Source organism: Balaenoptera musculus, chromosome 8 (genome assembly GCF_009873245.2).
Source record: "Balaenoptera musculus isolate JJ_BM4_2016_0621 chromosome 8, mBalMus1.pri.v3, whole genome shotgun sequence".
NCBI classification, from domain to species: domain Eukaryota; kingdom Metazoa; phylum Chordata; class Mammalia; order Artiodactyla; family Balaenopteridae; genus Balaenoptera; species Balaenoptera musculus.
Genome location: NC_045792.1, coordinates 99653903 through 99668672, shown reverse-complemented (window position 1 = coordinate 99668672; position 14770 = coordinate 99653903). Strand labels below are relative to the sequence as shown.

At 46.6% G+C, this 14770-nt stretch overlaps 1 protein-coding gene across 2 annotated transcripts; it reads right to left on the bottom strand.

The window, feature by feature from the left end:
• Positions 1-292: 292 nt before the first annotated feature.
• TMEM109 (transmembrane protein 109) lies at positions 293-8668 on the bottom strand. 2 transcript variants are annotated; one of them, XM_036861886.1, is made up of 4 exons: positions 8492-8668; positions 3276-3520; positions 2274-2376; positions 293-1867 (listed from the first exon to the last, which is right to left on the bottom strand). In XM_036861886.1, exons 2-4 carry the CDS (start codon positions 3510-3512, stop codon positions 1476-1478), a joined length of 732 nt encoding a protein of 243 aa, XP_036717781.1. In that variant the 5' UTR covers positions 3513-3520; positions 8492-8668; the 3' UTR covers positions 293-1475. The 2 variants fall into 2 exon arrangements, with proteins under 2 accessions (XP_036717781.1, XP_036717780.1); XM_036861885.1 differs by lacking the exon at positions 8492-8668 and adding an exon at positions 8300-8468 and having other exon boundaries at positions 302-1867.
• Positions 8669-14770: the final 6102 nt, after the last annotated feature.

Sequence of the window (14770 nt, the reverse complement as noted above, 5' to 3'; positions counted from 1 at the left end):
ACAGGGCTGGACGGGGTACCCTCCTCCCCCTCCCCCACAAGCACACTATTGCCACAGAGCTGGTCAGTTCCTGGAAGTTTGGTAACAGGGGCTCGTGCCCTCCTCATTCCTCACACCCCTGGAGGCAAGGGTGAGTGGTAACAGCCTTCTTTCGCACTCCCTTCCTTTCTCCCAGCTTCGCACTACCTGACACCTGCAGGGAGAAGTCCTGAAAGCTGAGCAGCTCCACAGAAATGGGTTTAGCTGGAGAGGGAGCAATCAAAGCAAGCCAGACTTTGAGCAAATACATTTGATCCAGAACTAGATAATAAAATAGCGTGCACTTTATTTAAAACCAACCAAGCGCTGATAAAAATATATTTCACTGCAGCTGTGATTCCATATCCAACCTCAACAGTAAGAACTGGGCATTCCTCTACTCTTCACATCACGTGTGGGGCCTGGCAGAGGAGGCCACCCACCTCCACCAAAGCCTCGAAGGAAGAATGAGCGCCCTGGTGGGGAGGGTGCAGCCGCAGAGCACGAGAAGGGGAAGGGGCTGTGCGGTGCATCTCTGCTGTCTGCTCTGCGCTCCTCCTAGGCGACTGATCTGCGATCTCCTTGGTGGCAGTGATGGAGAGAGAGATGGAGAACCGCCTGGAGCTGCGCAGACAGGAAGATGAACCCTCCTTCCTCCTTCAGGGTCTCTGAAATCCCCACAGGGGATCTCATTGCCACTGCAGGGTCCTACTTGCAGGCACAAGCCTACGAAGCAGTCATCTTTTGCTCTGGCTGAAGGGAAATCAAGATTCTGAGGAACCACTTTCCTCTTGACACAAAGCAGCTACAGGGCAGTTTCCTACATACAGTACGGCAGCGGGCAAGCAGAGGGCCCTGCTGGCTCGGATTAAGGCACTTGTAACAGATTCAATGTACATCCCAGCCCGGGCCCCAGGCGGGAACTTCCCCACTTCCCTTTCCCTCAGGCCCCAAATGCCCTGCCTCTTCCCCACGCTGGGCAATGAAGGGGACAGGAGCGTGCCTTGAGGGACTGTGGTTTGGTTGGAGTACAGGGCTAGCAGGAGAAGACACGCAGGAAGGAAGCTGGGGACCTGGCAGGGGAGGAGCTAGAGAAGGACAGGACAGCAAGAGCATCGGAGGAAGGCAAGGCAGCAGCTGAGTCACGGGAGGCTGCTGGCAGTGATCAGAGGTGTCTGCTGAGAGGAGATGCAGAAGCTGGCGGGAGGCCCCCCACCTTCCCCTGGCTGAGACAGGTGGGGGCAGAGAAAGGGTGAGGAGAACCAGCCCCAGACAGAGAACCACAGAGGACCAGCACAGGGGATGGTCTTTCTCTCTCTCTCGGCTAAAGGGGCTGGTGCGGAGACAGGGCTCGGAGACAGAGCAAGAAAGGGGCAGGGGGCTGGAAGGAGGGCTGTGCGACCCAGAAGCAGCTCGGCTCTTTGGTATGACGAAGGTGGCAGCGTCCGGCGTCCCTCTCACTCCTCCTCCACGCTCCGGGGCCCCTTGGCCGCTCGCCTCTGCCGCCAGCGCAGCTCCTCCACCTGGCGCTCCAGCCCCCGCACCTTGGCCTCCAGCTGGGCCCCCGAGGCCCGGGTGCCAGTGAGCCGGCTCAGCAGGGCGTAGAGGGTCAGCAAGGCCAGGAGGAGCAAGGCCCGGGTGGAAGGGTCGGGCACTGACCTCACCAGGGCCACAAAAGCGGCCAGGAAGAGGGCAAGCTTCAGGCCCCACAGGATCCGCCCCAGCAAGGCCAAGACCAAGCCAAGGAGCAGGGACAGCAGCCAATAGGCAACCAGGGCCCCCGCTCCCCACAGCAGGAAGGTCTGGACTTGGCTGGGGCTGAGCTTCAGGTCCTGGGTGAGGTGATCTCCTGGAAGGGGAGAGAGTCACAGAATCAGCCAACCTGGTGCCGTGAAAGGAGAGGGGGTCAAGAACCAAAAGGGGGAGGAGCCAAACCCCCTTGCCAAGGAAAAATCCTTTCCCACCGGGTCCTAGAGCTTAAATCTCAGCTCCGGTTCCAGCTGACTGTGGGTAGACTACTTCCCTTGGTTGAGCCTGCTGCATCTATGAAATGGGAGTAATTCTCTGGGCTGTGGGTGACAGTTATGGCTTAGCGTGATGCGGCAGTTAGTAGCCTTCTCTTATGCTCGCCTCTGGGGAGACCTGGGAGATGCTGAACAGCCGGGGAAAAGTCTAGACCCTGAAAAGATAAATTCCCACAAACAGGAAGGGACAGGCTAAGCTCCAGCTGACCTAACCAGTTCTCTGCCACTCACCTTCTAGCCCCAAGACATTCAGCAGCTGTGCGGCAATCCCAGACAGAGTGAAGAAGGCCACAGAGATGGCCGATGAGATGACCCACGTCACCTGAGCCAAGGTCTGTGGGAAGAGCAGGGCATGAGTTGAGTCCGTAATTAATGATGCTCTTCTCTTCCGAGTCTCACCACCGCTGCCTACGAACATCTCTGCCTGCTTCTCAGCCTGGCTGAGGGGTCCCTTCCACAGCCACCTTTCAGTGCATGGGGACGGACGGCGGGCCATTTCTCCTTCCTGTCTGAACTGGAACCCAGGACACTTGGGCCCTAGTTCAACTGATGTGCTGGAATACTTTGGTGGTAGTAGTGGGTGAACGTGGGCGTGTGGGGGGATCATCAAATCCCTGGAGTAGTCACCCTGTAAAATTGGGGTCCTCCTAGCCTCCCAGGGACTCATGAAGGTGTGTGAAGTAACATCGGTGGAGGGCTAGGATATTTCAGTGAAAAAGAAGTCAATCAGCTCTTCTATATTATGCACTTTATAAATGATTGTTTCAGACGACCTATCACAAGTATGCACCAGCATGCTCGGGATGCCATTAGGTAGAAGAGACAGCCCTGCCTAAGAACCCTGAGTCATCCTCACCGCCACCTCTAAAGGTGAAAGAATGAACTCAGGTCTTGATATTTTGCCAATTTAAGACTTTAGGTCAGATTTAGACCAAAGCCAGACTCTATAGTCACTGGTGACATAGGTTGATAAAGATGGCTCATTTCCCAGCCTTTCTGGCAAGAAAGGGCAGGAATAAGGGAAAGATAGGGGTGGAGCTAAAGGCCCTGGGGTAGGAATGAAACAATGAGAGTGCAAAAGGCCGGCGCTGTCTGGCTTCATTCTGTGGAACTGGGGGCTCTCTGCCCCAGGGATTATGACACACAGAGGATGTGGAGCCAAGACGGGCGGCCATGAACAACAGCTCCTCTGTCCTCAATGCGCGTAGCCACAGCAGGGAACACCTTCCTTACCTCAGAAACTAGGTGCGTGGTTTCTGGCCCAATCCAGGCATCCAAGGTTCCCCGCACAGATCGACCTATCTGGCTCAGGAGATCAACTGGGGCCTCCCTCTTCTGCTGGCCTGGTGACACAAAGTCTCGATGGGACTGGGATGACGCTGAGTGGAGGAGGAGGAGGGCCACTAGGAACATCAGGACGACTTGGAACAGATGCTTGCCCCATGGTGAACTGCTGCCTGAGCCTGCCATGGCTGGGTCTGCCAGAGAAGAAGCATGGGGTGAGCAGAGGGCCCGAACTGGCCGAGAAACCCACTGTCCCCAGCGTGACGGGCCCCAGCACCCCCCTCCGCCCCTCCCTGTTAGCTGACAGAGGCAGAACTCGGACTTCAACTTAAGCCGGGCACCACCATCTCATTCGTGGGTTCCTCTCTCACGTTCTTTACCACTTGCATATTAACTAGCCAGAGAGCATCAGTCAATGCCTTAAGGTGGATGAGAAGATCTAAGGCTTATTCCAGTTCTAAAAACCTGAAGGCCTGCCTTTGTGTCTTAGGTGCTTTGGGCACACACACACAAAAAAATTATAAGACTATATGGCTTTGGGCTCCCCTGGCGGCATAGTGGTTAAGAATCCGCCTGCCAATGCAGGGGACACGGGTTCGAGCCCTGGCCCGGGAAGATCCCACATGCCGCGGAGCAACTAAGCCCGTGCGCCACAACTACTGAGCCTGCGCTCTAGAGCCCACGAGCCACAACCACTGAAGCCCGTGCGCCTAGAGCCCGTGCTCTGCAACAAGAGAAGCCACGACAATGAGAAGCCCTGGCACCGCAACAAAGAGTAGCCCCCGCTCGCCGCAACTAGAGAAAGCCCGCGCGCAGCAACAAAGACCCAGACGCAGCCAAAAATAAAAACAAACAAATAAATAAATAAATTTATTTGAAAAAACAAGACTATACAGCTTTGTCCTCAAGGAAGTTATAATCTACTTAAGATAAAGCTGATATTTATATTTTAAAAAACCTTAAAAAATAGCACTTGAATAGGATTACCGCTATATAACGATGTAAAGAAAAGTGCTCAGTTAGGTGTACAAATAAGAACCCACTGCACATAGGCCATTCGCTCTGCAGGACCATCATGTGAGGTGGGCGTTATCCTCCTTGCCACTAAGGGGAGAGCAGAGAAGAAACGGAGACTTAGGAGTTAAGCATTTGCCCAAGGAGAAAGGTCAGGAGTTAAACCCAAACTTCTGCTTCCAAAACGCAGAAGTGAAGGTGGTTGCTCATTGGAATCACCTGGAAGCGGCACAAAGTTCCAATACCTCTGCCCCAAGCCCCGAGCTTCTGATGTCACCATCTGGGTGTGGTCCGGGCTTCGACCTGCAAAAGCGCCCCAGGGGATTCCACTGTGCAAAGCTGAGACCCACTGATACAGAGATGACCTCAACTCCCCAGCCCCCAACGTAGGCAAGGAGTTAAAGCACGACTTTTAAGGAAAGGTATTATTATTATTAACAGAAAGTTAACCACGCGCCACCTATCTCGTTTAATCCTCACAACAACCCATCAGTTAGGTATTGTTCTTATCCCCCATTTTCCTGATGAAGAAACTGAGGGAGGATAGGTAGTAAGCGGGGGGAGCCAGGATTTGAATCCAGGTGCATCTGACATCAGACCCGCTCACACACACCACTGTGTTGTATCCTCTCCAACTTCAGTCTCAGAAGTGATTTGGAAAGTCCTACAATAGATTATTCATGAGCTAAAATAGACTTGGCATCTACCAATCCACTCCATGAATTACTGGTGACAATTCACTTAACCGCTTTGTGCTCTGATCTCATCTGTAATGTGATACTGTAGGCAAATTAAGACCCAACAAGTATCGACTCATTGAAGTACGAGTGGATTCGGCCAAGAAAAACGTTTTCAGTTCCAACTTCTATTTGCTACCACGCTTGAGAAAAGTCAAATGGCACCAGCAAATCCCGTTCTCTTCCAGGCTCAGAAATGAACCTGCAGCTCCAGGGTGTTTCTGTGATTCAGACCTGATGAGCAGAGAGGCTAAGCCATGTCCCCGAGGTAGGAGCAGCCAGGTGTTCGAAGTTTTTGTAGTTACCAGGGCACTCCGGGAGTCGGCCAGAAATCTGGGGCCATCAGGATGGAGGAGAGCGAAGAGAAGATATTCCCATTCTTGTTTAGTGGGAAGGAGCAGGGTCCAAGAAGGAGTTATAAAAATATCACATTCGGGGCTCTTTCTGGCCCAGAAACAGCTGCTCCAAGTCCCTCCTGAGGCCTGTAGGTAAAGCAGGGCTGCAAAACATGCAGTTCATAGGGAACGACCTCAGGCTGGGAAGCCTTCTACTCTTTTTGGCACAAATCAAGAACCAGATGGTTCCTGCCTGCCGGTGGTCAGAGATGAGGAAAGCACAGGTCAGTTCCTGGTCTATCTGGGTCATGACCACACTGGGGACATAAAGAGCAGGGTTGCTATCTTGGGTTGGATTCTATATCCAAGGACCTCCACCAGGAGGGATCAGATGTCGTCTCCTCCTTTCTGGAAGGTCAGGATGACATGAGCTGCTGCCCCCTTGGCAGACTTCTGCGTTCTGTGCCAGCCTCGACTTTCAGGCGGCCATTTGCTCCAGTCAAGGGGAGCTGGGGGACCTTGAAATAAACTCTCCATGGGGTGGCTGGCATTGCCCTGCCAGCTGACCTTCCAAAGGGCACCGGAAACCAAATCTAACAGGATTCTGGAGTGTGCCCTTTGCAGATAAGAGAGCAGATTACTGGCTCGTCCCTTTCGTCCAATTGTTTTCTTTAACAGGATTCTTTCTCATTTCTTTTTTTTTAAACATTTTTATTGGAGTATAATTGCTTTACAATGGTGTGTTAGTTTCTGCTTTACAACATCTTTCTCAGTTCTTCTTCAGCAAGAGTCTAACCCACCACCATTACGCTTCCTCACTTCAGCCCGATCAAATACTTTTAATAAAGAGAAGCCATGGTAGTCAGGAGCCGAAGCAGTCTTGAGCTCTGAGAGGAAGGATGTCTTAAACGTCTTCACCTCCTGCAATGCCTGACCTCGGAAAAACAGCAGGCACTCAACAACCACAACAAATTGTGTGTGTGTGGTGTGTATAGTGTGTGTGTTGCTTTATAATTTACAAAGTGCTTGTTCTTTCACCATCTCATTTAACTCCTATAACAATCGTATAAGATACTGCTACTCTCCACGTTTTACTCAGAAAACAATGGCTTGGAGAGATCAGTGACTTGTTAAAAGTACACACATCAGGACTGGGATTTGACTCCAGAACCCAGGATCTAAACCTTGCCCTTTAGCTCCTTCCACACCTCCACTCTGCCTCAGTAAGACATGGTCCCTGCCCTCAAGGTGCTTAAAGTTCTGCCCCCCAAATCAACAATCGCAAAGTTAGAGGACTAACTATCCAGACTCCCACGAGGAGACCACCCTCCAGAAGATGACCCACCTGCTGGGCTCACACGTCATGGTTCTGCAGCAAGAGGTATGAGGACAGCCAAAAATTGGGACTAGACCTGCCACTTTTGTTCAGGCAGCTGCAACGGGGCTCAGGAAGGGACGGGCTGAGCTGGGGAAACTGCTTCATTGAACTATGGTAGTGAGGAGCCGCATATGTTTAGCTGTGGTTTGCTAAGTGGGCGGGGCGGGGCGGTCCCCACACCCCCTGCCAAGGCTCCTTCCTCCCCCGTAGCTTCCTCTCGCGCTATGAATCACGACGTGGCAGGAGGGGCAGCTGACTTAGTACCCTCTGCCGGCTCTGATTTCCCCATCGGTGAGGGACTTGCCCCTTTGGAGCAGCGGTTCTCGACTCTGGTTGCCCATCAGAAGGGCCTGAGCCGGTTTAAGCTAGAGGGTCTGCTCCACCCCTACCCCGGGGCTTCCTTACTCCGACCCTCCCCAGAGACGGGCTCAGGCTTTTGTTTTTAGAGCTCCCCGGGGATTTCTGATGCATAACGGGACAGCTGCCACCAATGATCACCAGCACAGGGAAAAGTCTACTTTGGGCAAAGCCCCCAGAGTGCAGCAGTGGACAGAGGGCTCTAGACTTCCTTCTGTCCCAGGCTCAATTCTGCCACACACTAAAAACCACTACCTTCTGTCTTATTACTTAACCTGTCTGAGTTTCAGTCTCCTCAAATGGAAAATGGCGTTAAGCAAGGTTAAGAGTTATTGCAAAGAGTTAACATGTTTCTGCAAGAACTTTGTAAACTGTAAACATCTATAGGAACGTTGCAGTACACAAACTGCCAATATACCACTCATTGTATTGTAGCATCATTTACCAGTTTCTATGCCTGGCTCCCCCATCAGACTTGGAGCACCTCCTCGTCAGACTTAACTTTTCTTGGAATCCCCAGCGCCTAGCACAGAACAATGACTAATAAATGCTTGTTAAATGAGTATTAGAAGCCCGCCAAGAAGCGGTGACGGTGGCAATGGAGAGCCATGGAGAGGTGCGGAGAGGAGGCTATTTTAAAGTTGATCCAAATATGCAGCGGCCACCCGAAAAGCACAGCTGCGTGGAAAGGAAGCTGCTAGACCGGGTGAAGCTGCCCCTGAGAGGAATGAAATCAGCGTCCCGGCAGGTGGGGGCAGCCCCCGCTAAACCCCTGACAGCTGCTGCTGCCCAGCAACTGTTTGGGGGCCGGGCGACGGGCAAAGGGGCAGCCTCCCAGGCGCACGACGCCTTCCCCAGGACCCATCTTCCCCGAGACAGGGTGTCAGTGGCATGCATGTGCTATTTCGAACCGCGTGTCCCCTGCCAAGCTTGCTGGGTGGCGTCACTGGCAAGGGATACGGCGCTGCCCAGGGGTTCGGGGTACCCCAAAGGGCTCGGAGCGGGGCCGCGGGAGGCTGGGCCGTGGGCGAGAGTCGGGGGCGAGGGGCTCAGCGCTGGCCTCGTCCCCCAGCCTGACAGCCACCCGGCCTTGACCGGACCTCGGAGCAGCGCTGGGAACTCTTCTCCCCGGAAACGCGCGCCTCCCATTACCTACTAACGACGCCCCCTGTTGCATAGCAACGAGGATCCGAGTCCCCAGGTAGTCTCCCCGCCACGCGACATCGGAGCCCTCTCCACTGGTGCTCGCCAGGCCTCGCGGCTCCGCCCTGGTCCCGCCTGTAGCGGCCGCCGCAACCCAGTCCCGGGTACAGCCCCGGAGCCCCGGTCTCGGGTCGCACTCACCGGGTTCCGGCCACAGCTGTTCTTCACGTGCAACTTCACTAAAACGCGCCACTAAAGCCGCGCCACTAAAGCCGCGCCTCAGTACTGGGGCGTTGGTTTATCGTCTGCGCACGCGCGAAGCGGGATTCGCCCATGGACCGGCCGGCCTCCCTCACAGCCCAAACCTGGTGCCGGTCAGCGCATGCGCCCTACCCTCTGGTTACGTTTTTTTCCCAAGCATTCCCACGGAGAGAAGAATGGGGTCGGAAGTTAGAGCTGGGAACGGAAGTCTCTGGCAGGAAAGGGGAAAGAGGTGACTATGTCTGGGCTATAGAGTGGGTAAACTGGATCTTTGAATTTGGAGTGGAAGCTTATCCGCCTCTAAAATCCGCTTGGCATTTCGGGGAATGTAGTTCTCCCTCTACGTGGTGCCTCCTGGGGTATTGTGGGAAATGTAGTTCTAGAGGCGCCTCAGAGCACCTGGTCTTTTGAGAAGCTTTTCGCGCTAAAAAGGTACAAAGGGAAAGGGTTTTAGAGGAGAAGTAAGAGGCGCACAACCGGGAAGATGCATCCTTTCCTTCTGAGAGCATTTCCACACCCAAACTCTGCAGATGGCTCCTAAATGTTCTCCCAGTTTTAGAGAGGGAAGGGAACCGACTCCAGACCCATTTCTATATATATATTAAAAAAAAGCAGCATTATGAAGGGGAACGCCAGGGGATTTGGAATGAAGTGATCTTTGGTCTGCTTTGTGATTCTAGCAGGTCACTTCATCTCTCTGGATCTCCTTGTTTCAACTTTGCTATTGTTAGAAAGAAAACTATAGGCTCGAAATGGAGTCACTTATTGCTAGGACAAGCCCCCAAACCAGGGATTAATACCTGACCTAGCTGAACTTTCAACCTCCCCCAGAAATGTAGTCTTAACTAGTCAGTCAGGAATTTTTTGGTCAGCACCAATGAGGCAATCTGTCACATGCGCTCTCTCTTGCCTCCAAAGGAAGATGAGATAATCTGCTATATAGACCCCTTCCATTCCCCATGGATAGGTTACCTATGCCTAAAATAATCTCCTTTTTTCTGTTTATGACTTCCATGTCCTGCCTTTAAAAACCCTTCCCTTACTGTAGCCCTTTGGAGAGATGGCCTGCTGCCTGATTCATGAATCTTTCATAGCCAGTTAGATCTTTGAAATTTACTGGGTTGAATTTTGCTTTTTAACTGTATAAAGTACTAGAAGGTCCTAAAAATACCTCTTCAATGCACAGTAGGTGTGGGGATTCAATGAAGTAAGGGGGGTGAACATGTTTTTAAAAACATCCAAGTAGCTGTCCAAATGCTTTTATCACATTGGCTGCCATAGGCAGGCTCCCCTTTGATGTTAAAACAGTTCCTGAAACTCAACACTCTAAAATAGAGCTCTTTTTTCCCTCCCTCCCTGAATCAGCTGTCTGATTCAGCCTTCGATAGCTCTGAGGAACTGATCCCAAGAGGTAGTGGGAGAGGCCAGTATATCTGTGACTTTGGCTAAAGGGTATGTGCAATCCAGCATACGTCTCAGCAGAAGGTTACTGCTAGCCATGAGGAACAGGTATGTCAGTTCATGATTTTAGGGCTTTTCTAAGTATGGGAAGATGCAAGAATTTGGGTTCATAAAACATTTTCCTGTCATATCTAACTATCTAAGGGCCAGTTTTGCCTGTTTTCTCAAAGCACAGAGTGGATCATTCTGTTCTTCACCCTGAATTCCTTTCAGGGTGTACTGTAGGTCAGCAAGTACAGTGAGGGCTTAGGACTAGTAGACTAGTCCTTAGTAGACTTGTGGAACTGCATGGTGAGTAGCATTCCTTGTTTTACAGTGCCCCCCTGTGGTCATAAATTTAACCAAGGTTTGGGAGGCATTTCATAACCAATTTGTCCCATGGGGCCAGCAAGGCTTATTTCTAGGTCAGGCGAGGATTTTGTGGATATGCCGCCTAATGTGAAATTACTGGACTAGACCCTGTTAATTGTAGCCATAGAAGTATCTGAACCACCTGTATTACTAGTCTGTTAAGGTTCAGGAAATGATTCTCTCTTGTTGCTTCTTCCCATATCTAGAGTTACACTCTTACCATCATTTTAATTTTTTATAGAACTATATATTTGGTCAACTGTTTCAAGTTGCTTAGTCATCATTATTTTTGTTGGAGGCTCAATTGCACATTGGGTAATACAAGAAATAACAATCTTGTAGAATAGGCAGAGTACAAGTGGTATAGCTAGCAGCATTAATAAAGTCTGAAGTAGGAATTTAAACTAAGAACTTTCATTAGGTGCAGACCCTGGCCACCTGACCCAGTCTGTTCCATACCAGTCACTATATTTAAGGGTAATGATAAATTGGCATTGTTCATAAGGTACTCAGCCCAATTTCCCAATGTTATTAATCTGATTATCCTTAGTATAATTTAATTGTTCCCAACATAAGGGGGCTTTTCAATTTAAATGACTGTAGCCTGGTGTTAACCATATAAATCCATCCCATAATTGAGGGACAGTCTCTCCCAATAAGCAGGAGGTTATGGTTTTTGACTGAAATTATGCTCATTGTTCCGATTGAGCTGGAGTGAGTAATCTTTAAAAAATATTTGTATTTATGGCCAGGGTCAGAGCAGGTATGATTGACTGGCCAAGTGAGGGGGTCTCATCTAGCAATATCAACAGTGGCCTGAACGGAACTATAACTTCTTTCTTCTGGAAAAAATTTCCTAAGGGCCATTCAATCAGAGGCTTGGAGTGGAGAAATCCACCAAGGTAAACCAGAAGTACTGGACATAGGTAATTGACCATAAACCCAACAATTGGATTGATTTTTAAACTCTGCATAGGACTTATGTACCGGTTGTAGAAACCAAGAAAACATTAGAAATTATCACACAGGTCAGGCCCAGCATCTTGGAATAGCTGTCTACTTCTGGTGTTGTCTTTTTTTTCCTGGTGCGGCTGTAGTTTCTCCTCTGAGTGTCGTTTTAAGTTGATGTTGAGGTCAGCAGTCCTCTCTATAGGCCAGTCTGGTACAGAGGCCCTTTATAAAGTGGAAGATAATGAATCCAAGAGTCAATTCCCTTCAGTTTCACTGCACACGAGCTAATTAAGAGTACCTGATAAGGATCCTTTCATCTAGGTTGGAGAGAGTTCTTTAAATGATGTCTTTTCCAGTATGCACAATCTCCTGGTTGCAGGTCATGGGGCATCTGATCTTCATCCAAACATAACTAGGGTAAGCTTCAGAAACAAGATTAGAATGTCCTTTTAATAGTTCAATTAAACCTTACAATAATGCAACTTAGTAAAAAGGAGCCATCTAGGAAGTGAGTCTTCGGCAGTAAATACCGAAACTCAAAGACTACTGACAGCACTAGAACTTAATATCCACAAGGGTATATTACTGAAACATAATTCTTATCTCCAAAACCACCCTCATCTCTACCAAATATAGCCAAATTAAGACGAATTTGCTTGCAAAATGAGTCTGGTTTCAATAAACTTGGCCTGATTATTTACATAAGTATAATTGATCATATATGCTCTTTTAAATTGGCTTTGTTGGAACTTTTCATAAGGGATCTCAGATTTGAACTTTAAAAGTCCTCTCAAGGCCAGGAAAGACATGCCAAGGACTTGCCATTAGATTCTGTTTGGAATACCTATAAATTTGGGTGAACCTCTTTCTTCTTGAGGTACAAAATATCTTGAGGTCCTTGCATCTGCCAGGAGGTAGCTTTCTTTATTCACCTGATAAGGCTGTTGGGGACCCTGTATGCAAGATACCAGACTGTTTTTTCAAGGGATTTATGGCTCCATAAAGTCAGTCTTAGTTCCTTAAAGCTGTCTGGTCATATCTGAGCCTACGCACATCTCTCTCTATTATGACATTCCAATCAAAGCCTTGATAGTATAACAAATGTTTCCAATTGTGTGCTGTTATAAGGAGAGTAGATTCTTATTGAACTTACGCAAATAACCATATTGCCGTGAAAATAAGAATACTAAGAGTTTCCAAATTCTGGAGGGATCAGGTAGAGAGAAAAGATAAATGTTTCAGTTCTGCTTACAAAGGTATAATTTACTGAATTGCTGTAAGTCACAGCTTAAGGGGAAAGGTTTGCTTATATCTGGAAAACAAAGATTAAAAGTCAATAATATTTCAGACAAAAAGTCACACTTGTTGATCTTGATACTTCATAGTTTTATGAAGCCATCAGGTTTTCCATTCGAATTCTTTAATTTCTTACCCAATTCAGCAGTATAATCTGAAGGTTATCAGAAACCTGTACTTATCAGAAAGTCCTTTCTATGAATCTTCTTGAAAATGAAGCATTTTTGCAAAAGCATCAGAGCGAAACAGTAATTATCTATAAATGACAGGAGACTTTAAAAGGCATAGTTAAAGACCTGATTACAATGCAATTGTCAGAGAAATTTAGTTATTTTTGTGACATAGAATATTGAAATAATAACTAGAATTATGACTGATAACATTATGACTGATAACATTATTAATGTTATAATGTAACATATCTACATTCAAATTTTAGAAATTTCATATAATTTCTAGAACATTTATGTTAATAACAATTACCCATAAACGATAACCTAAGAAGGTTGACAATGCTTCCCCTGTAATTTAACATACCAAGTAGTTGGGATTGACATATATACACTAATATGTAGAAAACAGGTAACTAATAACAACCTGCTGTATAAAAAAAAAATTAAATTAAATTAAAAATTTTTTTAAAAACCCAAAACATACCAAATAGTATGTTAGATATTAGTTTAATATCTTTCTTTGAGATGTTTTAGTATCTGAAGTATCCCAAAGTTAGCTAGAAGTCAAAAGAACTTTGGGAGTTCCCTGGTAAGATCCCCCATGATGCATGCACGGAAGTTTGTCAAAGATATCAAAAGATTTCAAAACACTTTGGTCAAATAGGGTCATTCGTCACTGTGAAACAATATTTATTCACTTAATCAAGTGACAATAGAAGATTTCAAAGGCAAATACAAAAGGTTACAACAGATTGTTTAAAAGGTAGAGAAACTTTACATTCTGCTATCGAAAGCAGATCAATATTCCAAGAAAACTTTGCCCCTCTTGACAGAGAGAGAAAACCAAATTCTAATTTTGTACCAGCTTATTTTTAATATTAAAAGTCATTCAATCAATTAAATTCATTCCAATCTTCACCAGTCCTTATCACATACAAAACTCTTTTCCTAGATAACCTTCTATAACTTTCTTTTATACCTTCAGATTTTGTCCTATGCTTTCCCTTTCTCTCTCTCTCTCTTTAACTTCTTTTTAGGACAAAATTACTTCCTTTTCCCTTAACAAAATTCATTTCCATTCCTTAAACCTTCTTTTTCCTTTGCACACAAATATTTTTTCCTTATTAACTTTTGGAAGTTTTAATTATATTATTTTAATTATATTCTTTAACTTTTAAAAACCTTAATTCCTAGTAAAAGCTAAGAAGTAAGCAATTATGAACTCTCTTAATTAGCATTCTGTAGAATGGCAAACTTATTAACTCTATAATTTCTAAAAACATGTGCTTTCTTATAAAAAAAGTCTCAATTAATAGTTCTAAATATCATTAGTTTCTCTGTAGAGGGAAGCCTATTTTACTGTTTCAGTATCTTATTTTATTTGTAAAGGATCTAGATAGTCAATAAACTTCTAGATATTCAATAAACTTTAACTTAACTTAGCAAAGCTCTAAAGTTTCAAGTTACCAAAAACCTGGAGAAACTATTTTTAAGAAGACATACGATAAAACATAATTTTTCCTAAAGAGTTCATCTAAAACCTCTTATCTCATTTACATTTAATTTACTTGTAAAAATCTTACTACAGCAAGTTATTTTTCTTGCTGACAAATTTTGTAATAGAGATAATAAGATCTTATTTGACTTTTAGTAAACCTACATACAATAAAAATATTACACTTAATGCTGATTACTTTAAAGACATCTCAGTATTAATTAAACCAACAAACTTTAACTTAATACCAAATATTAATTTAATACTGAATATTTCCCAGATCATATGAACCTGAAATCCATTTGGGTTAGTTTATTTATATTTCTGAGAATTTATATAAGTGCTTAATTTCACTTAAGCCAATTAAATAGAACTCATTTACAAATTGATTTTGGCAATACCACCTGCGGGTAGAAACAAATCATATCTATAACATACACACAAACATGTAGACAACACAACCAGAGATCTCAAAGCTTCATTTAAAACTTA